The sequence below is a fragment of the Ambystoma mexicanum genome, chromosome 5p (assembly GCF_040938575.1).
Source record: "Ambystoma mexicanum isolate Mex_15411 chromosome 5p, UKY_AmexF1_1, whole genome shotgun sequence".
Taxonomy (NCBI): Eukaryota; Metazoa; Chordata; class Amphibia; order Caudata; family Ambystomatidae; genus Ambystoma; species Ambystoma mexicanum.
The window spans coordinates 296,713,801-296,737,737 of NC_090930.1; the positions used below are offsets into that span (position 1 = coordinate 296,713,801).

General features: G+C 47.7%; 1 protein-coding gene across 2 annotated transcripts in view; it reads left to right on the plus strand.

Annotated features, from left to right (window-relative positions):
* RADX (RPA1 related single stranded DNA binding protein, X-linked) overlaps positions 1-23,937 on the plus strand; it is a 586,560-nt gene that overhangs the window by 116,296 nt on the left and 446,327 nt on the right. For both annotated transcript variants that reach the window (XM_069612730.1, XM_069612729.1), the window contains exon 3: positions 8,419-8,611. In XM_069612730.1, coding sequence (XP_069468831.1) covers positions 8,419-8,611 — 193 coding nt within the window. The remainder of the gene's footprint in view (positions 1-8,418; positions 8,612-23,937) is intronic.

Here is a 23,937-nt window from a genome sequence, read left to right on the forward strand (position 1 = left end):
CGCGAGGCTAATAAGAGTTTGTTGAAACACAACGTAGGCAACTCCGGAGAGGAATGCCCGGCTCCCTCCCGAATGTAGCCTTGAAGCAGAGCCGCAGGGCATTTAATCATTTCACAGCTGCCGGCCAGTCTCGTTATATGGTAGAATATGTTAGAATAAAGCAGCTAAAGGCTTGAATTATGCTCTTCTTACGGCCCCCCTTTTCCGAGCCCTGTAAAGCATGTTGGCTCCCAGGACACGAATAGCACCTCATAGATAGCAAGGTCTGGAATGTGACTCTTCCCCGTATGTAGCTCGCTTACAAGAACAGAAGCACTGTGTTCTGTTCAACAAAGAAAAGATGTCTCTGCACTTGCAAGGTTGCATATTGTTACTAGAATAGATATTTGAAGGTGTCATATTCGTCGGAAGTGTCCATCATTAAACCGAGTTCAAAGGAACCCAATAAAGGGGGGTGTTAAACATGTCACAGCTGATTGTATGATATGCATTTTGTATATATGTAACTGATGTACGTAGTTCACTCTCTTGCGTCCCTCGAGGTCTAGAGATACATGTCGTGGGGCGTGAGACCGAGTTGGCCAAGTGAGACTATTTGCTTTGCAATAAACCCTAGTTTTGGGAATACAACCTTGTGTCTGGCGGATCTATCGTGTGTGGTGACTTGCCTTGTTTCCATAACGCGAGGGATCCCTAGGGGCCCCTTTCAGGGTGCCATTCAGATTCCCATTCTCTGAGGCCCTTCTCATGTCTTCCCCCTTCTCAGTATCAGATGTGCCCTGGAGGTATGCATTAAGAGATGGCGCTTTGATCTTCTTAGGACCGTTGCCATGGCATCTTCCAAGGGGCAAGCTCCATGCTCCTGGTTGCTCGTCATCCCACAACACAGACTGTTGCCTCAGATTGGTCACCTCAGGTCATAAGCAAGTTTGGAGTTTGGAACCACACCACAAGTACATACCTCCCAACCTCCTTCAGTCTTCTAGGTGGGTGCAAAGCAATTTGAAAAATCCTTCAATCTTCTACGTGGTGGGCGCAAAGATTTATGAAAAATGGGCTGCAAGCTGCTAGTGTGTTGCAGGTCTTCCTAAAAAACCATCTGCTATCTCAATTTGGCCTCCTCAATCGCCTCTGCATGTGGGTGCCCCACCAGCTCAATGCGCCCCTCTTGTGCGAGCATCCCTCCTTTGCCATTCACGGGGGACGCTTGAGTTATGCAGGCCGCCCTCTCGCCCTGCCCGCTCACCTCAGTTATTTCTGGGCAGCTTCAGATTGCGGGCTCCTCACTGCAGCCAGCCAGCCAGCCAGCCAGCCAGCCAGCCAGCCAGTCACGGGACTCACTGGGCAATTGTGGCAGCCGCCATCACAACGACAGGCAGATAATCCGTGCAGCCAGCCAAGGGAGTGCTGCCCAGCTTCTCTCCTCCACCACTCTCCACGCAGCAACCCCAGCCTCTCCTGGTCATTCCTCTCTCACCGCACGTTCTCTCCGACTCTGCTCGCCTCACCAACAAGGGCGGGTGGCCATCTTGAGGGCTATCCTTCTCGCCAGCTGCTCGGGTCACAGAATCTCATTACTTCACAAAGCAGCGGTCACGGCTGTCATTCCGTAGGGCTACTCACTCTCTGCTGCGGCCATGGACCGTGTAACCGTGCACCTGGTCACCTCCGCCTCCGGTAGACTGCGAGCCTAGGGGAAGGTGGAACAGAGAAACTCATGGCTGGTCTGCTCCGTCAGCCACATTGGACAGGCCCCAGGTCCTGTCTTCTTTATCAAAAAGGAAAACCTCTGTCCCTCACCAATCCCTTCGCTCTTCAAAGCAAGTTTTCTTCCCACATAAATAGACTAGTAAAATAAGGTGTCTGTTCTTTCTCAACCCAATCGGTCCTCCTCTGGAACTCGCTATCAGATTTTTTTTAGGAAGGAAGACAATCACTTGTAAAACCATACAACGGAGACCAACCAACCACAACATACAACCAAACAAACCTAACACAGAACCACAGCACAAACTCAAAAACCTTCCTGAAATATCAGCAGAGGCATTCGCAATTCTGGTAAAACACAGCAAGAAAGCTGGCTCACCCATGGATCCCTGTCCTCGGACATCTAAAATCAATCCTCGCACTGTGGGATGTATTGACTCACTTTTGCACTGCTATGCTGTATCGCTCGGTTATGATGGTGCCAGAAACAGCAAAATGGCTGCAAAACCCCTGGAAATCGCGCCTTTCCATGCACAAAAAAGATGGCTTCCCAATCTGCCACGCATGTGGTCGGTGGGGGAACAGAGCTCTCACTACTGAAATATGTCACTGGGCTCCACAACAATTGAAAAGTGGAGTGCAGAAGGAAAAAGCAGTGCTTTGCTAAATGAAACTCCAAAATTGCTTTAAATCTCTTTTTCTTTGCTGCTGGAAATTCAGAATGCCGGTACAAAACACCTTCAAATATTCAAAATTCTCTCTGGGTGCTACAATTTACTTAGTTCAAGAAATCATTGTGAACTTACAAGGTTCTGAAAAGCTGAGAGCATAAAGCGATTTCCATAGCAAAAGCCGCCTGTCTGTGGATCTGTCAAAGAAATTTCTGTGCAGCAGAGGGCTGCTGTGATGACAGCTGTCAGGGGCCTGCCTGATTAAACTTTAACATTTATAAACTGAAAATCAAATGTTTGCAATCTAAGAGGCCTGTTACTGATAGTAACCCATATTGTAATTGTTTAATCCCATGGTTTAAAATCTTGAATGAGAATTCTAACTGTCTTTGATTCGTGCTAAGGAAAAGGCCACAGAATTTAACAATTAATTTAAACCTGGCTGAAGCTGCTGAACTTGAATAACAGGTTTTTCTCGCAGAAGGAAGGTCTTTTCCCCCCAGCAGGAAATCACAGAGAGGCGTTAATTACAAGGTAGGAAAGAACCTGGTCTGCAGTGGGAAAAGGAACAATGAAAAGCTGCAGCTCAGGCAATTCGAAGTGTGAAGACAGTCGTAAATGGCCTCTGCAAGGAACAAACATGGGGGATGGGTCCTGGGCTTCCAGGTAGAGACCAACAGGTGGAGCCAAGCGACCATTTGTAGCTTAAGAAGGACAAAACACATTTTAAAAAGACTGATAACTTGTTTTCCAAAATTGTGAAAAATATAAAAATAACAGAGTTGTTAAATTCATTACTGGCTGCACGTTTTAAGAGGCGGCAAAACCGTGTGACATGTTCTGGAAAGCAATGACAAGAAATGTGATTTTACACAAAATGTATTTCCGCTAGAATGGTGAAACCTTATTCACTTATTCCCATGTTAAACACGCACACCTGTAGAAATTGCTTAGAAATTGGACATTGTTGAAATTGGACATTGTGTTCATAAAGGGAAAAAGTCTGTGAAAAGAGGAGACAAGATCCCACAGCGACGGGGTTTTGAGGAATAGCTGCTATGTAAAATATGTAATCTGTATATGTGATTTGTATAGAGGTTGCACATGTGTAAATATGTATTGTGCCAAAAGTAGGTTTTGTGTTCCAGGGGCTAGGGGTGGATTCTCACCTTCATAAAATTGCACCAGAACAATGACACTTTTTCTCCTCCTATCAAGGCAGAGGGTAGACTCTGACCCAATCACCTTTCAAAGGGGCAATCTTAGGCTAAACCGGGCCACACACCCCCTTTATGATGTCATGTCATAGGATAAATAGAGACAGCTCGCCACTCAGAAGGACAGACAGATTCACTTACTATCCTGATGCTGGAGGAGCACCCTGCTGCTGAACTTTACATCTTCCTTGCTGCAGACTCCAGAAACTTGACAAAGCCAAAGGCCTATTGCATAGCTGAACCATTCTCAGCTAGGCCTCAAATTCCAGAACAGAACCCCACAAGTCTAAGGGAAGCATCATAATACAGCCGGGCTGTGCTGTTACTGCTGGCCTGCTAAATTGAAATATCCTCAGAACCAAGAAGGGCAGATCCAGTCCAGTCCTGTGCCGTGCTGTGACCAGAACGCCTTGCTGACCCTGCCCAGTCCGATGTGCCCAGCCGTCTTTTCTAAACCAGATCCAATCCCCTGACCAGAATCCTGACGGTCTCATTTAAAAACCTGTCCAGTGAGTATAAATAGGAATAATTGTGTCACTAGCATATGTACTTTGCATAGTCTTATCCCTATCTTAGACCCATCCTATCTTGCATTTAGAACCTGTAGTGTTAGGAGTATCTTTGTATTGTCTGAAACCTCTCTCCAAACCATCCTATCTTTCCTCCAGAACTAATATTGTTAAAACTATCTTTGCGCTGATCCCTTTTCTAATCTGAAGAAAGCGAGTTTCCTTAGCATGCAGTCACCCTGATCAAGTGACCTTGTTCCTGTGTGGTATTTGTTTTGTTCATAGTCATCTTCTAATGTCAGAAACCCATTTGTCATTTTAAAAGCGCATTCCTGTTTTCTATTCTTGCGCCTATCTCGAAAAACAACCTCTACTAAAACGTCTGTAACTCCCTCAGTTTTTGTGCTAGAAACAACATTTATTTCTTTCGCACCTAAAAGCGCATTCCAAATCAATGCGATTCTCCTGTTATCGCGAATATCAAGCAGTGAAAAGTTGGCCGCGAATTTTCGTTTTGGGAAATTTTTACACGTGTAAAACAGCTTTTGATTGCTTCTGACTTGAATTTTAAGATTTCAAATGTTTTCTTGGGATTAAATCATTGCTTGTGTTTGTGTGCAACTATCCAAAGCGGCTCCCATAAGAATTGATAACAACTTAAGCAATTTTGACCATATTTGGTGTTTTTGCCCAGTCCATTCTAAAGATAACTGTAAAAGCCATTTTGACAGCTTGACAGTCAATTCTGTTTCTCTTGTGTTTGAAAGAGAGAAAGTGGGATTGATATTCTATTTGATTTCTGCAATTCCTAAATACCTGCTCTCTCCTCCTATCTCTTTACATTACCTATTGGGGGTTGAGGGGTGTGCAGGGGGAACCTCTAACCACAGTGCTATTTGATCTGAACCCACACAAAAGTATTATTTTCTGTGCTGAATTGTGTTGCTCACTACTTACTCCTTGTGTATTAAAGATATTATTCAGTGTTACATCACCCCATTGGTGATTGTTGTGTACCTATTAAAACCTATTGTAGGTCAACTTTAAATACATAAATAAATGTTTACCTTTTGCAAACCAGCCTGAATTCTGGTTCCAGGAGAAGGGTGTGATATGAGTGGTGTATCGTACAGAATAATGAACTTTTAGACAAAAATAAATAAGGATTTCAGTTGTGCACTACACGCTAGGCGTTGACTTGGGTGTGTGCCGGATTGAAATCACTTGCAGCACAAGGAACGCCAGCAGAATATTACCAAAACCTTCTAAATCTATCACTAGCAACAGGGATTGTACTGAGGACCTTCAAATCAGCATGTATCAAACCACTTCTGAAAAACACAAGTGGCATTCGAGAAGACCTCTCCAACTACAGGCCGATCTCAAACATCCCCTAACCGGCAAAACTCTTGGAAACCTACGTATACAAACTAACCCAAGAACACGTAGAAAAACACCACCAGCTAGACCAAGCTCAAGTCGGTTTCACACCCGCAAGAGGAACGGAAACAGCACTACTATCCATCTGGGACAACCTAAAAATGAACGCAGTCTCAAACGCAACCTCGGCCCTTATTCTGCTCGACCTCTGCATAGCATTTGACACAGTTAGCCATGTCACCCTAACCAAAAGACTAGAAGACATAGGCATAACGGACACAGCACTACTCTGGACTAAATCGTTCCTAGCAAGCAGGACAGAAACCGTATGGATTAAACCTTACAAATCCACTCCATGAGTTAACGACTGTGGAGTGCCACAAGGATCCTCACTATCACCACTGTACTTCAACATCTGCCAGACTCCAGTAATCAGAATCTTCAAAAAATACAACATTACATGCTACAACTACGCAGATGATACTCAACAAAAAATAAAGACACCCAAGCAGATCATTCAACCCTAATCGACTGTCTAAAAGAAGTCTTTAACTGGATGAATGTCAACAACCTAAAAAACAACCCAGGAAAGACAGAAATCATGATCATATCCAAAAACCAAGAGAACGAAAACCGCCATCCCGTGGCCAACGGAAATGGGAACTGCACCATCACCATCTAAGGTAGTAAAACATCTGGGAGTCCTGATGGACCACACCCTAAACTTAGAACCACAAATAAATGCAACAGTTAAATGTTTTGTCGTCCTCTACATGGCAAGACCTACCTTTCCTCTCCTTCACGCACAAAGCACTCACCATTGTGGCCCTCATCATGTCAAGAATCGTCTATGCAAACACGAATACCAGAATACCTCCTGATGAAACTACAACGAATCCAAAATACAGCAGCCCGACTACTCCTCAAACTATCCAGAAGAGACCACATCACTCCTGCCCTAAAAACACTACACTGGCTCCCAGTAAAACATTGCATCACCTTCAAAACAATGTGCATAACACGCAGCAATCAGTGGACAAGGAGCAGAATTCCTACAAAAGAAAATAACAATCTTCAAGCCAACGAGACTCCTCAGGTCAACCAACGAAATCCGCCTGGGACTAAAACCATACCTTAAGAAAATAATTGAATGCACCTCCTTCTACCACTTAGCCGCAAAAACCTGGAGCAACATCCCAAAAGAAATCAGAAACGCCAAAGATCACTTAAAATTCAGGAAATTACTAAAAACCTGGCTCTTCAACACCACAGACTCAAACTGAAAACTGAAACAAAAGAAAGGAAAAAGGATGACTAAACTGGAGAGGACACTGATACCCCCCTGAACCGACTGAGAAACTCCCACGGCTGGGTAGAGTGGAACACAGGCGGCACCCATGGAGACGAAGTCAATAACCCCAGCCAATCCCATCCAACATCTTCACTCGCCCTTACTTGCCACCAGGTACCACAGTGTTGTGGAATTGTCGGGATATTGGCAATCACCACACTAGCTGAGTTGTGGACATAGGCAGGTGCACTGGCCGTATGAATGGGAAGGGAGGGCAGGTGGGGTTGTGAGGCAGGCTGGTGCAGGTGGGAGCGAATTGTGAAAGGGACCTTGAACGCCAGACGGTCCCAGATCAGGACAGAGGCGCAGGAGTGCTTCCGCACCCCATTTAGGGAGATTACGCAAGCCCAACATGTCAATTCAGGATAGAGATACCAACTAACCAATTCCACTAACAATTTCCCCCTCTGCATACCTCTCAAACTCCAAACCAAACACAACCACAAACCTACAGCACAACAAACCGCACAAACTTCATTACACTGCAACAACAAAACAAAATACACACATAGACTCGCACAACAGTACACAATGACTACCGGCCGCAAACACCCCAGGCCTAGCCAACGGACCCACCGGGCTGAGGCCGCCAACAGCACATCACAGCTTTCTTGCTCTTTTCCAGCTTCCTCCCACTAACTCACCCTCCCTTCCTCTTTCAGAGCCGCCAGAGCGCCAGGGGATCACTCCGGTGGTGATAGTGCGTGGTACAAATGTCCCTTAACATTAACATAACTTGTACCTCTTACTTTTACCTAAATAAGTTGAATTTCTATATTTGTTTCCTATAATCTTTTTTTCACTCTCACTGTTATGTCAAAACACCAAGATGCCTCTTTGTGTGTGTGTGTTTGTGTGTGTGTGTGTGTGTGTAAGCTATATAATTAAACTTAACACTAAAACTAACTAAAAACCTCTTCCCCTTACAGTCTTTCCAATTATATAACTGTAAATGGCTCTTGTCACTACATCTGAGAAAGGAAAGACATACTCTGTCAAATCCTTCCTCTGTTGATGTGATTTCAGTAGTTTAGCACAGCTATGTATCTGGGTTGCTTAAAAACAGACAGAAGATGGTTTAATGCATGAGCCTGGTCTTTGAGGTCTGACAGTAGACAGTGCGATAATACACTGAAAGAAGATGCTGTAATGTTTAGAAAGGCACACATTTGTGACAATGTAAGAACTCTTCTGCACAAAAGGTTTAATGCAGACTTTAGACTAGCCTGATGACACCTGGAAAATGTTCTGGTTAAGGGGTAAAAAGTAAGACCTAAGAAAAATATATCAGAAGAAACTGAGCCTGAGTTTTTGCTAAATCTTATCTCTAAATTCTGGGTTGGATATTCATTTCAAGAAATGGTCAGATCTAGTTCCCATATAAGAGTAAAAGTGACATTCTGCTACAAAGCATGGCACTGATTTGTGTGAATTTTACAATCATTTAAGATAATGAGGTGTGTGGAATGTGTTGCTATTTTGGTCTATTAATATAGGACCACTTTTTCTAGTACTGTTAAAATTTTGTGAAAAGAAAATATTTCATAAAATATACCTTTTTTTGATTCCCGCTATCATTTTAGGCGTATTTTGAAGTTGCTGATCATTCTGGCATGATGTCAATGGTTTTGTGGAACTCCATGTGTCCCGAATGGTTTCAAAGTCTCAGAATTGGAACTGTACTTCTGCTTCAGAAGTATGTTGTGAAAAGCACTTATACTTCTAGGACATTGCCAGCTCCTCGGGACCCACGGATGAAGATTTTCACTACAATTGGTTAAGTATTGAAGGAAGAGAGCATTAGGGCATTTCTTTAATTCTGTCCTTCTTTCTGTGTGTCATTTTTTAACATGCATATGATAGAATGTGTCTAAAGTGTCTCCTAATCTGCACATGGGAGATTGATTCACAAAGATTTCTTGAGTAAAATATTCAAGATATGAAAATGCATGTGATTGACATACATTGTAAACTTTACCCCGGGAGGTAGCATAAATTAAACGGTGACTGAATTAGGCGACTTGCATAATCTTTCTATTAGCCCTTTACTGAAAACCTATCCTATGTTTACATAATTCCCCATTCAATCATGCATGACAACACAGGAGTAATTGGAGCAAATTCAATCACCAGTATTAAGGCTTTCATAGGTTCACATACCTTAGAATATGTCTGCCGGGATTTCACAATGGTGGTGCAATCGGGATAGACGAGAGCCCGAGAGCTCTGTCTCCACAGCCTCCAGATATACAATAAAGTGTGGGCGTCCAGCCCCGCAGTATGGCGGAAAAAGCAGCCAACATCGTCCGCAGACATGCAGGCTTGACGCAAGACACTGCAGGAGCCTAGAAGTTGACGGGCTTCACCGGGCGCTGCAGGCCTCGGCTGCAGAAGTGCCCTAGAGGTGGAATAACGGCCCAGAACTGGCCCTGGCAGAGGTGAACCCCCATGACCCCCGCCTGGGAAGCTGATCTGCATACAGGAGCCCCTGCACACCTGGGGCTGAACTCGGGAGAGTGTGGAGGAGCCCCACCAGCATCCGCAAGACCCGCGAAAGGAGGCACAGTCCACTTGGTCCGCTCGGGGGAGGTAGCGTGTCGAGCGGTGGCCCGCTCGAGTGGGAAGGCGATAACCGGCCTGTGAAGGGTGTGACAAAGGCCTGGAAGAGCAGGGTGCCTGATGCTGGAGAGGCCACAGGCAGATCGGCCCTGGACAGGGGCACAGACAACTTAAGGCACAGGAGATCGGGAGGAGACCCGGGCCTTAAGGCTCAGGAGACCGGGAGGAGACCCAGGTGGTGGCCATTGATACTCTTGAAGCCTGCACATTGCTCCTCGTGCCGCATAAGTGGGGGAGACGACAGCTTCTTGTGTACCCCACATCACAGGAAGCACTTGCCAACCAGTCCAAAGAGCAGACATAGTGGGGAGGACTGCTCCCAGAATAGCCCCATATCCACTCCCATCGGTGTCCCTGCATCTCCTTGACCCGGTGGATGAATAGACGGGGAAGATGCACCCCCTCATCTTAAGGAGGCAACCCCGTCCCCCAGGGGGTAGGCAGCAGAGTTGTGGCAGGCGCAAACCAGGAGGTACAGTGAGTAGTTGCAGTAGAGCGACCGTGCCCCCCTCCCTCCCCCCATAAGCCCAGCAGAAGAGCTGCACCTCAGAAAACAAATTAATTCTGTCCCAAAGCACCCACAGGGCAACAGGGGAGGAACATGGTATTGCAGTATATTAAAACACATATAAATAGAGTGGGGAAAGGAACAAACAAACCTACTATGCCTTGTGAGTATTCAGAACGTACAAGTGCAGCAGGGAAGAGGGCAGTGGGGTAGATGCTGGGGTGTCTGTGCTCGTTGGTGCGACGCAGATGAAGTGCAAGGTATGTTACATGCTATACGGCCCGGAGTCATAGGGTGGAAAAGTGCAAGTCTCCAGGGCAGAGGATGTGCCGAGGCAAGTGCTGAAGGTAGACAGAAACTGGGACGATTGGGTGTGAGAGGTCAGGGGTCCAGAGGATGCCTAAGGGTCTAAGACACCAATCACAGAGACTGTGAGATTAGCAGAGAAGGGAAGAAGGGAAGGAGGAGGAGAAGAGGGATGTCATCGGGAGCGCACCCTCTGTCCGTGCTGGGCAAGGGACCTTGAAAAAGCATCTACACCTGCACTGGACGGGCCCGACGACGACGTACACCTCCACCTCCCCCTCCAGCACCAACACCATGGCATTGTCCAAAGAGGTTCTAGAAGCTTGATTTAATGATTTCCAGAACAAGCTCACAGCTTCTTTCTAAACCCAGTTTGCGACTTTCACCTCTGAGGTAAACAGGCGATTCTGGACCTGAAAAAGGATGTTGCGAGCTTGGCGGAGCGGACATACACAAAGCAGAGAGCCCTGCAGGAATCGGACGAGACCCTCGAGGACCTGGTTAGAATATCCCATAACTTAGAACTTCAATGTGAGGACTGGAAAAACTGGTCCCGGCAGTACAACATCCATATCCGCAACTTACCGGAGGAGGTGGGAGACAAAGTCCTTAGGGGACCAGTACAGCAGATCTTTGAAGACCTCCTGAAGGACAGGACAGCGGAGGATGAAGTGCTTATTGACCGTGTACATAGAACCGGCCTAAGGTGACAGGACCAAGGTGCGCACCCCAGAGACATGCTGGCGGCTCTAACATGCTACCCCCAGAAGGAACTCCTCCTCAGGGTCCCGCCAAGGCAAACCCATCACCTACAAAGGGGTCTCCAGACTGAACAAATCAAGTACAAATGAACCTTCCCCTTTGCCTGGGAAGGACAACAGCATAGAGTAACCACCTGCGACAAAGGAGCTCATATCCTACAGCTGAATGACGAGGAGATGTGACCTAGAACATCTGGCAGTGAGAGCCACCTATGCCAAGGAGGTCCTGGAAATGGTCACAAGTGAGAAGGCAACATAGAAAAAATCATCCCGACTACGAGCTCCCGGGACACGCGTCCCATAAATGATCCGCAAGCAGCGTCGAGTGACAGGGAACAGTAAGAATGGTCGGCGGCCAGCCACATCATTGAAAATTACAGTATTGGGGCTGTGGAGGTCGAATTCATCTTAACAGATCCACTTGTAATCGTATGAGGGGTTATAGTTATACCCCATTAGTTTGTCCCTGGAATTATTAGCGTTCCAAATCTGACGGTAACATGCTGAAGAATCTGTAGGACCTTTGGCCTGCCCTATGGGGTGGGGCAAGGGGAGGGTTTGGGGAAGGGGCATCAAGGAATCCTTAATCGGGAGGCTGGGAGGATATCAGGGGGTAGGGGATTCAGATGGGCAGGATGCACTCATATAGCGAAGAGTGGGATCACAGCACTAACACACAAACCAGAGTGCCTTCAAATGCCTGACACTCAATGTTAGGGGCTTAAATTCCACTGCGAAGCGACAGAGAGTCGAGCGGTTTCTCCGGAGAGACTAGCCAGATGTAGTGGCCTACCAAGAGACACATATAAGAAAGCGTGACAGGCACACATTCAAGTTGCAACACTATCCTCATATTTACCACTATAACACCCAGGGTAAGGTGGCCGGGGTGCTGATAGTGGTCTGCTCGGATCCTGATACCAAGGTCCTGGACTCTAGGGCTGATGGCCAGGGGACGCTTCTGTTCCTGATTCTTCAGCAGGGTATAATAATGCTTGCTATAGCATCTATCTGCACCCCACTCACGGGACAAGATGGATTTCTCAGAGCAGTTTTTACGGACGTAGAGTCATTTGGGAAGATGGAGATACTCTTGATGGGGGGTGGATCTCAACCTGGCATGGGACCCGGGGAGAGATAGATGTGCACGCACATACCCCGGGCAGCCCCCCCTCTCTCCTTCGCAAGCTCTCTGAGCTAAGATGGACCAATTGCCTTTGACCGACACATAGGTGCCTCTAAAAAAGAAGTAGAAGGGTTACACCTTCTGTTCACATGTCCATAGATCCTTTTCCCGCATTGAATATATCTGGTCCTCAGTTACCCTACTGGGCTTTTTTAAGGAGATCGACCTTGGTCCTCAACCGGCAGATGGTGAGTAGTGGACTATGGAATTGGTTGTTCCTCCCAGGGGCTTCTAGCGGATCATGTACTGAGAAACAACATTGAATTAAAGATGAAAGACTTTTTAGAACTCTATGCCACACCGGAAACTAAACATATAGGTGCCTTTGCGGGATGCTCAAGCTCCTCCAGACTAAAAAGGCAGAGACGGGGCTGTTACATCTCCAGCAGAAATATTATGTGGAAGGTCAATAAGCCTGATAGGTTACTAGAGCCCCTACCAAAGCAAAATGGCATTGCAAAGTCACCACCACACAGGATATCACCGAACAATTTACTACTTTTTTCACTGCCCTTTACACATCAGACAGACCAGATAGTGCCATGCAGGATGCTTACCTCCATACAGTCCTTATTCAAAAATGTACCCTGGGAGAACGCAAACAACTATAGGAAGATATTAGTGTCGGAGGTACTACGAGCAATCTGGGAACTTCTTCTCCACAAATCCCATGGCCCTGCCGGCTATCCGTCCATTTTTTTACAAAGCTGTCCACAAGCAACTCACCCCCAGACAGACCAGCCTTTTTAACACATTCAGGAACCCGGATTCCATAACCCCATCTATTGCCCTAATCAATATAGACGCCAGGCTGTATGCAAAAGTCCTGGCGAACCAAACCGAGAACCTCCTCCCTAAACTGATATACCCTGACCAGTCTGGGTTTATTAAGCGGCGGCAGACATTTGACAATATAAGGAGGGTTTGCCACTTAGTTGAGAAAGTCACAAGGAAGACTACTCCATCGGTTTTCTTGTTTGATGCAGAAAAAGATTTCAACTGCATGGAGTGATCCATCCTGTTCCGCGTGTTGGAGCTGATGGGGTTCGAGGTTTCCTTTCTCCAAAAGGTGCGTGCTATCTACAACAACCCGACAGTTAGATTATCAATTAATGGAAAACTATCCAAGACCATCCCGCTAAAAAGAGGAACAAAACAGGACTACCCCCTGTCCCCACTTCTCTATGCCATCCATTTAGAGCCATTCCTGAGTAGAATTAGATCTATGGGGGATATTCGAGGGATCCCGTTTGGGAATGAGGACCACAAGGTTATGGCGATTTCGGTACGACATGCTCCTCGCACTCACTGATACCGATAACTCTCTCCCGACTATAGTTTGGGAAGTAGAGGCATTTGGGGGCGGTGGCGGTACTGAAGGTCAACATCGCAAAATCGGCAATCCTAAACTTGGCGCTCACTGGCGACGCAATGCACTGGGCCGTGGAAATCACCTCCTTCCGCTAGGCGCTCCAGGGCATTAAGCTGCTGGGGGGGTAACAAACCCTAGGTCCCTAGCCGGGCTATTTGATGCAAACTATAAACCACCGCTGTAGTTAACCAAAACACAGCTACATCGCTGGGCCCCCTATTGGTCTCCAGGCTTGGGATAATTAACTCTATTAAAATGGTGATACAGACGGTTCTGTGTCTTTATATCAAAATATAGTATATTGAATGCACAGATCTTGAATATTTTATATAGAAAACTTTTATAGTGAATGCACTTTTTTCCAGTTTTTTTTAGGGGGTGCCCCCAAACCCATGTTCCAACCCCTAAAAACCCACCCCGACCCACAAATATTTAACCCTTTACCGCACCCCTAAATGCATTCACTATAAAGGTTTTCAATATAAAAAAATGTGAAATATGGGCATTCAATATAAACAATTCAATATAAACACTGTATACCGATTCAGCACAGGCTACTGTACTACTTCCAGGCACTCCCAATAACCTGTCCCCCAAGCATTTCTTTCGGACATTGCATAAGGTGGTGTCAGCATTTGTGTGGAACAACAAATCCCTGAGGGTGGCCCTACACACGATAATGGCGCCGGTACACAAGTGAGGGCTGGGTCTCCCCAATTTCTCTCTCTATTACAAAGCAGCCCAACTGAGGTATATTAAGGACTGGTTTACGGGGAACACTGAAAAAATATAGCTGCATATGAATATGGTGGTGACGGGCGTCCCCACCACCGGGTAGGTTCTGTGGCTGAGTAGAGGTGATAGGCTTCGAATGTACATAAGGGTGCCATTACAGGCTTGCTGGCAGACACTTGGGATCAAGCAATATATCAATGCAGCATTTCTATATTCCCATCTCTCTTCACACCACTGTTTCAAAATCCTCATTTCACCCCGGGGTTGGACCCGGGAGCCTTTACCAGGTGGACGGCCAAGGGATGCACCAAGATGGGGGGTATGGTTCAGGACTTGGGGATCAAGTAACTCAAAAAATGCAAACAGGAGTTGCTCTTGAGAGTAAGTGACAGGTTGCAATATCTGCAGCTCAGACACAGGAAACTAGTCTCCAACATTTATAAATACCTAGCAGATGGAATCCCGAGACTGTCAAATACATATATGGCTAGATGGGAGCAGTCACTGGGTGGTCACATAGATATGGAGGAACGGGAGCAGCTATGGAGAGACATCCGTCTCACGCGGGCAATCCAAACCAGGGAGATTTGGTATAAGGTCTTGACTCTGTGCCATTATACACCAGCGCAGTTGCACTCCATTAGTGGGAGTTATTCCAGGACTCTTAGCGGGCATTTTGGTGACGGGTAGATTGTGCCCATATTTGGTGGGGCTGCCCAAAGCTAGTGGCATACTGGGAGGATATCAGTGCCAATATGACAAGTGTTTGGCAATGAGCGCAAAAGAGGCATGAAAGAAAATATGCTGGGCCTGGGAGGTTCCACACTTCCAGCCAGAATGAAACACCAGAGGAAGGCCTACGCAATACTAACTTTGGAGGCGCTCCTAGTAATAGTGCAACACTGGAAGGCGAAGGAGCCCCGACCGAACAAGACTGGTACACCAAAGTGTGGCATGTTGTAGCCCTGGAGTGGTTGACCTACTCCCTACAGGGGGACAGTACCAAGTTCTCGACCGAGTGGAGGATGGTTCTCACTTTCCTGCACAACGACTACTGCGAGGCATACTGCCTGCAAAAGCTGCATGTCCTGTAAATTCTATGACATTCTCTTCTGCATCAGCTGACTGTTCACTCTTGGAAATCCATCTGACCCCATGGGAATGGGGGGAGATGGGAGGGATTGGGGAGGCAGAGAGGGGAGGGAGACGGGGAGTTGGGGGGTGGGGGTGGTGGGAGAGGGTAAGTCCATGTCACTGTTATATTTGAAAATGCGAATAAACGTTAAAACAAAAATAGAAAATCTCTGCCTCTTGGGCAGGGATCTGCTTAACACTTTTTTTCTTTCCTACATGAACCGCCACAGTTTTCATAAACCAGCTTCAGCTTTTAAAAGTGCTGAAGTACAGGCAGCCCATTACGACAAACTGAGTGCTGCCCACCCACATTTATTGTCCTTTGCAGCAGGAACCCTTGGAAAGAGATTTGCCTAATGGGAGAGGGATATTTTTTTTGCAATTTATAATTTTCAGTTTCTGTTCTGTACGTCGGTCTGTGGGTAGTGGCTGCTTTTCTGACTAGCCAGAAGGACAATGTCTTTATTCAGGCTATGCCCCAAGTGCTTTTGGAAGAACATTGGGCAGGAGGACCCTCATGAGCACGGCCCTCGCTGTATTTAGCTCCATGAAATTTGGGCTTACGAGTTGTGCTAAGGACTTTCTTCTGGGACGGAAAGGGAAAAGGGGCTCCTAGCCTGCCTGCACAAGCCCATATTTGCGAAAACAGAAAAGGCTGATCCAGAGCCAAACAACGGACTGTAGTGCTGAAGGTGAAAAGAAGAGGCAGACTGGGAAGGGCAAACCTAGGCAAGAATGTGCTTTGGCTACGGAGGGGGTCCAGTGTCCCCAGACCTGCTTTAGTTCTTTTGGCAGATTAAAAAAAGGAGCTAATTACACTTTTGTTGTCGATTATGCTCACGCAACTGATGTCAATGCCACCGTCACTGACAGGGGTGGCTGCGGTGCTGCCACCAAGTGAAGAGCAACCACCGCTGATAGAGCCATCATCTCGTCTTTGACGTGCAGTTTGTGATGTGATCAGCAATGTATGCGTCACTTTAGTCGAAGGGCAATTGTTGGAGTTTGTTGTCGAGAGTTTCCTGATACCGGTCCTGGATCAGAGATTCCTGCTGATCAAGTTCCTGGCATCAGTGAAAGTCCCAGCATCTGTGGACAGCGTTGGGTCCATGGTTTTCCGGGTACCAATGTTGGTCTTTCTCATTTTAGCAAGAGGTCTGCCTTGAGCAGGCGGGTAGGCCAGGAAAGGCGTGTAGACCAGGAAAATGAAGCTGTTCACTCCAAAATCAAGCACACACATGTTACTTCCCAGTCAAGTTAAGTGGCTTACGATCCTTCCTTCCACAACATCCCAGTGGGAGGAAGGATTCCAAGCCACTTAATAACTTGGCTGGGAAGTAACATTTGACAAGTGGGTGCTTGATTTTGCAGCGAGCGCCTTCTGTGAGCTCTGTCAAGAGAGGCAACTCCCTTGTGGCAGTATGGTCAAAAATCAGAACTGCTTAAGAGCCTCCAGGCTTTTGGGTAAACAAGGGGGTTGGAGGAGTTCCGGGGGGACGCCAGCAGCGTTTTGGTGTGTCAAGCTCAGGTTTTTCATTCTCTGGGTGGAGTACAGTGATGGAGAAATCAGTTCCCACCATACCCCCAACATGACTGCGGAGTGTAGTTTCTCACTGGTCCCAGGGTATCTTGAGTCCCATGACTTGGCCTGGTCACAGGGTATTCTTCTCAGGCAGAGCTGTCTGAGAGGGAAATCCACTTAGAGGAGCGGCTGGAAGAAGAAACAACGGGATTATGTAATGCTATGCAAACGTGAACTGGTGTACCTGAAGGAGACCCACCAACAGATGTCTAGTGGAGAGGGAAGTGTCTCCAGTGCAGGCTCCAAAAGAAAGCCTAAGCACCACATCATCAAGGGCTTTGTTCATCCATATGAGGTGGGAAAAGATATTTTAGACTGGTTTGAAACGTCAGTTACCTTTCCATCTACAGGAAGTGGAAGATGAGTTATGAGGAACAGCCTCTAGGAGCAGTCTACTGACAGCTGGTACAGATGTAATTATTCAATTGACTCTTGAGGAGACACCCATTTATACCAAAATGAAGGCTGCCATCCTTTGATATCTCTGCAAAACCCCACAGCAGAACCTCAGGTGCTTTGGAGGGCTCAAAAAGAAGAAAGGGAGTACAACATTTCAAGCATTTGCACATCAGTCCTTAAAAGAATAGTGCGCTGAAAATCTTGTCCTGAGCGGTCGGGCATGTGGTTTTAAGCAAACTGTGAACGATGGGGGAAAAACATTTCTCCAGCATTGGATCTTTCATGGATTTACATGCTGTGAATATTCCCCGTCGTCAGGCTGGAAACCTCGGTCATTTTTAACTTAGCGTTTTCCTATGGAGCACTTCGACACTTCCTTTTTGGGTACTTCAGCCACCACCAATAGGACGCCTGGTATAAATAGCCGCCCCCGCCCCCACCCGCAGCTTCCCTTCAGATTTCAAACATCTCCAAAGTGTTGGGATTACTTCGTGTTCGTTGTAATTTCTACACGTGTTGGTGCGATTGGTGAAGATGTCTTCAGGAAAATCGTTGTTCCGGCCCTCGGCGACCTGCGGAAACTTTATGATGGGGCCGGACATATGGACTGCCTTTATTGCCTCTAACCCCATCATTCAGCTGAATATTGTGAGATCTGTACGGGGTTCTCCCAGAAGACGCTTAAGGACCATAATCGGCGGTTGGTGTGTTGGCTGAATGAAGGTACCTACCCTTCCTCGGAGCTGGGCCTGCAGTGTGTTGGTCCGGTGACATCGATGGGTGTGGGGGCTGGTCCGACCAGTTACCCTTTGGTTAACCTGCAGGCGATGCTATTGCTCCAGGTGCTGTCCATGTTACAATCTCTGTTGGGCCAGCTGGATTCCAGATCACCTCCTATGCACGTACCTCCGGTGGGACTTACCGTCGACGCTGCAGGTGTTCCTCCGTGTTCGACGACTTCAGCTAAATTGCCTTCACCCCTACAGGTGCCCGAAGATCAGCCACGTTCCCACCCTGGAGAGGGAGAAGGTGAGCTACCGGATTCCGAATCGGACAGTGGGCCTAGGGTGACCATGTCCGCTGGCTCGTTGTCGCTGTTGAGAGACACGGCATGGGATTCGGACGTTGAAATGGAACCACCTCGTAGTCCGGTGCAGCCTTCCCCCCCCTGATGATGTGGGGGCGTTTCATGCAATGATGGCTAAAGCATGTGCAGAGTTTGGGTTGGCTCCTGAGGAAGAACGGAAGGAGTGCTTCCTGTTTGACCAAATGGGCAAGAGACGAAAAGCGGTGTTCTCCTTGCCAATTCTGGGCCATGTGTGGCAGGAGGGCCTACGTACGAAGCGACACCCCTTCTCGGAACCAGCGATCAAAGGGAGGCTGGAGAAGAAGTTTAAGGCACCGGAATCGGCACTGAAGTGCTTGGTTTCACAGCCAACTCCTGAGTCGGTGGTTTCAGGGGCGGCTACCCGAAAAGCCAGGAGCCAGCACAAATGTACCACCCCTCCCGATAATGAGGCCAGGAGACTAAGATGCCTTTGGTAAGAAGGTTTTGACCGTGGGAGCGACAACGGTGAAGGCGGTCAATTCTCTAGCAATCATGGCTCGCTACGATCGTGAGATGTGGCCTTGGTTGGCTCCTCTGCTGGAACATCTAACGGAGGAACAGCGAAAAGTGACTATGATGTTGATACATGAAGGGGAGGAGGCATCCAATCATAGTCTTAACATTGCGGTGGACTTGGCAGAATCTGGTTTTAAACAGATCAACAACGGCGTAGTACTGCGTCGACAAGCTTGGCTTAAGTGCATGGATTTTCACCCAGAGGTGCACTATAAAGTTCTGGACATGCCCTGCGAAGGGGAGAAGTTGGTTGTGGACATAATCAATGAGACCCTTAAGGGTATGAAAGAGGACTCTGAGACTGCCAAGTCGTTGAGAGCCTTGCAGAGTGGGCGCACATTTCCTCCCTTCCGTGGGACTTCGGGAAATACCCAATTTGCTTCCCCCAGAGATCGAGGCTACTGGCGATCAGGTTACTCCTCTCAGGGGTATAGGAGGTCGGCACAGTCGACGCAAAAAAGTAGAGATTTTCTGGCGTCCAGGAAAAGAGCGGGGCAGGCCTCGTCCTCCAGAGGGAGATGGGCTAAGCCGCAGCAATGACTATCATGGGGAAAGTCTGCTGGGGGGCAGGGTGGCACTACACGTGGACGAGTGGTGCAAGATCACAACAGACCTCTGGGTGTTGGACACAGTGCGCATGGGCCACTCCCTGGAGTTCAAGTGTTCCCCTACCCCCATTCCTCCGGTGTATACCATACAACCCCACCTTCACATTCTTTGACAAGAGGTGTTACTTATGCTGCAGAAAGGAGTTATAGAATTGGTTCCAGTAGCCGAGAGAGGCCAGGGGGATTATTCCTGATACTTTGTGGTAAAGAAGCCCAATGGCAAGTGGCGGCCCATACTAAATCTTCGGACGTTGAACAAGACTCTGCAACGCCTGAACTTCAAGATGCTCACGCTTCAGGAGGTCGTTTGGTCTGTACAACCGGACGAGTATCTGGCCTTGTTGGATCTACAGGATGCATATTTTCATATCCCTATGCATCGACAGCACTGCAAATTCCTACGGTTTGTCGTGGGAGAAGATCACTACCAGTTTCGAGTGCTTCCGTTCGGATTAAAGTTGTCCCCAGGACGTTAACAAAATGTCTGGTGCCGGTGGCGGCCTGGCTCCGACGAGAAGGTCATCATGTTTACCCATACCTGGACGACTGGCTGGTAAGCGTTTCGTCGCCGGGGGAGGTGCAGGAAAGTCTCGACGCTACCATGAAGCTGTTGCAACGGCTAGGCTTTGCCGTGAACTTCGAGAAGTCCTTTCTGTCGCCTTCTAATGACTTGGATTTTCTGGGGGCACAGTTTCAAACTCAGCTGGGGCTTGTGAGGCCCTCGGACAAGAGGGTTTTGAAGCTAAAGAAAAAAACAGCGGAGTCGAAGATTGGTGCAAGGGTGTCCTTCCGGGCCTACATGTCACTGTTGGGGGCCAGGGTGTCCTGGATTCCGCTGGTGAAAAACTGTCACATCTTCATGAGGCCGGTACAGGAATTCCTCGCCGACCGATGGGCTCAAAGTCGCAGATTATGGTCCGACAAGGTGGTGATCGGCGATCTGGTGGAAGCGCTTTGATGGTGGCAGTGATCAGGCAATCTGGTTCAGGGCATTCCGTTGCTGGAACTGGAATTCCATTTTACAATTGTGACAGATGCCTCTCAAACATGATGGGGGGGGGTGCATCTCGAGGACTTGCAGGTCCATGGCCTGTGGTCTCGGGTGGAGTCGCATTTCCACATCAATGTGCTCGAGTTGAGAGCAGTACATTGGGCCCTGAAGCTTTTCTGCTGCGTATATGTGGGTCGGTGGTGAGGGTGTTGACGGACAATACCACCACAATGTTTTACCTCAGGAAACAAGGGGGCACGCATTCTAGAGTGCTGTTGAAGGAAGCGCAACACCTCTGGCATTGGGCTCTGTTGCACGACATTGGCATTGTGGCTTTCATCTGCCGGGAGTGTTGAATGTGCAACCGGATACGCTCAGCAGAGAGGTGAGCCAACTACACGAGTGGCGGCTGAAGAAGCAGCAGGTGGCCATGCTCTTCCGGAAGTGGGGACGTCCTTCGTTGGATCTCTTCGCAACGAGGGAGAACAAGCAGTGCAAGGAATTTGCCAGCAGGTGGGCTCATCCCAAGTCTCTAGGGGATGCGTTCTCATTCCAGTGGACAGACAGGTTCGCTTATGCATTTCCTCTGTTTTCACTCATTCAACGGACCTTCCAGTGGATTCGGAGATACCCATGCCATGTGCTTCTTGTGGCTCCATTCTGGGCCAGGCAGCTGTGGTTCTCGGATCTCCTTCATCTGTCCGTGGCGGAGCCGATTCAGTTGGCAGTGATGCCGGACTTAATGTCTCACGACAAGGGTGGTGTCTGGCACCACGATCCAGGCTCTCTCCGCCTGACAGCTTAGCCCCTGACTTCTCTGAGTTTGGCCTGCTAAAGCTTTCTGGGGACTGTCGGTGCATTTTGGAGACAGCAAGGGATCTGTCAACGAATGCCTCCTATGCGTGTAAATGGAAAAGGTTTTGTGTGTGGTGTAAAGTCCAACCTGGGATGGACCCTTTGAACATTTTGCCGGAGCAAGTTTTACCATACGTATTGCAGTTGGCAGAAAAGGGTCTGGCGTTCTCCTTGGCAGCAATTTCTAGATTCACTCGGAAACGGCATGCAATGCCTCTGTTTAGTGATCATCTCATCAAGCATTTCTTGAAGGGATTGTTTCAGACCTTTCCTCCAGTCAAAAAGTTTCCTCCGGGGTGGAGTCTTAATGTGGTTCTGTCATGTCTGATGAAGCATCCTTTTGAACCAATGTCATTGAACCAATGTCATTGACGCCTTTGCAGTTTTTGTCTCGGAAGGTGGCTTTTCTGGTGGCCATTACTTCTGCCAGAAGGATATCTGAGTTCCAAGCTTTGGTTGTGGACCCTCCATACTTGAGGTCCTTCAAGGACAAGGTGGTGGTGGCTACTGATCTACACTTTATCCCTAAAGTGCCATCCACATTTCATAAACTCTATTCTATTGTGTTGCCCTCGTTCTTTGCTTCAGCCTCCACGCCTGCAGAACGGGCTTTGCATTCACTGGATGTCAGGAGGGCGTTGAGGTTTTATTTGAATCGTACTCAAGAGTTCAGACTTTCTAGACAGTTGATTGTGGCTTATGGACCGTCCGTCAAGGGACGGCAATCTCCAAGCAAGGACTTTCTCGCTGGGTGTCATCTACTATCTCATTCTGCCATGCTAAAGCTGGGAAGCCTTTGGAAAGGAATCTGAGGGCACACTCGACGAGGTCATCGGCTTCGTCGGCGGCATTATGGTTGGGGATTCCCCTGGTGGACATTTGCCAGGCAGCCTCCTGGGCGGTGCCACATACCTTTACTCGACATTACTGTCTGGAGCAGCAGCATGGTGAGGATGTGCAGTTGGGACGGGCGGTCCTGCAACGCCTGTTTGAATAAGGTAGGACCCGCAGCTTCGGGGTATTTTTATTTGAGCTTGATCACTGATGGGTTTCTTTGTCTCATGTATGTGATTCTGGTTCTGTATTGGTTTGCCTTTGCACTCCGCCATGCATGTTTGGTACTGCTATGTAATTATTCACAGCATGTGAATCCATGAAAGATCCAATGCTGGAGAAGGGAGTAGTTTCTTACCTGTAACCCCATTTCTCCAGTGTTGGTATCTTTCATGGATTCACATGGGCTCTCCGGCCGCCCCTGCAGGCAAACCTGGTTCGGGTTGCCTCTACTTTGGAGGTTAAAATCTGAAGGGAAGCCGCGGGCGGGGCTATTTATACCAGGCTTCCTATTGGTGGTGGCTAAAGCACCCAAAAAGGACGTTGATAGGACACTGAAGTGTCGAAGTTTTCCATAGGAAAACGCTAAGTTAAAATGACTGAGGTTCCCATCCTGACGACGAGGAATATTCACAGCATGTGAATCCATGAAAGATACCAACGCTGGAGAAATGGAGTTACAGGTAAGAAACTACTCCCTTCCTATGCACCTTACCATAGTTTCCTGCAGTTTTACACATGCAAAATCAGGCAACAGACGCAGACATCTTGTGCTAATCTTATCCGTTGCTGCATCGCCCTAGGTTGAACTGCCCTTGCGGCACTAATTCATATCCCCCCACCCCTGAAGCTGACATCACTATTCCTAGCGATATTCTCCACCTATTTTCATGACGTTAGTAGGCGGCGTAGCCAAACGTGCCCAGTCATCACCTACGTATAAACGGCAGTTGATGCAGAACCTGGAATATCAACACACACATCCTCTCACAGCACAGCGCGTCCCAAATCGGAATAGAAAACACTATTTTTAAAGGTAACACTAATACTCTGCAATTTGTAATGTGCTTTTCACAATAAACGCTCTGAGAACATCAGCCAATTTGCATATTCCACCAAATTCTTTTCTTCGAACATCATTAGTTTGTCATGAGGCACACAGTGTTCATTTCGGGAGAAGAAGCGCATTGGACGCATCATGAATCGCAAGGCTCTGGTATCAGGTTCTTGCTAGACCACCGTAAACGATGTCAGGTTGCTCCTGGTCGCTGGTACCGCAAAAGGGCATATCCGCCCGGGGCGATCGTCCCACAACAGCGTGATGGAAAGCCAGCCATTTAGGTGTATCTGCATCTGCTTGCTGAAGAAGCCATCAATTTTTATCTGGAAACTGACATTCGCAGAATGTAGTAAGTATATGTGTAAAAAACATAACAAAAGTGTGTCTCAATAACCGTCCTTCATTCTAATTGATCCATTGAACCATTAATTCTGCACTGTGTGAAAACTAATGATGAACACAAACCAGAAGCAATGGAAACACAGAGAAAACATTGCGGAAAGTTTGAGTACACGATGTGCTTGAAAG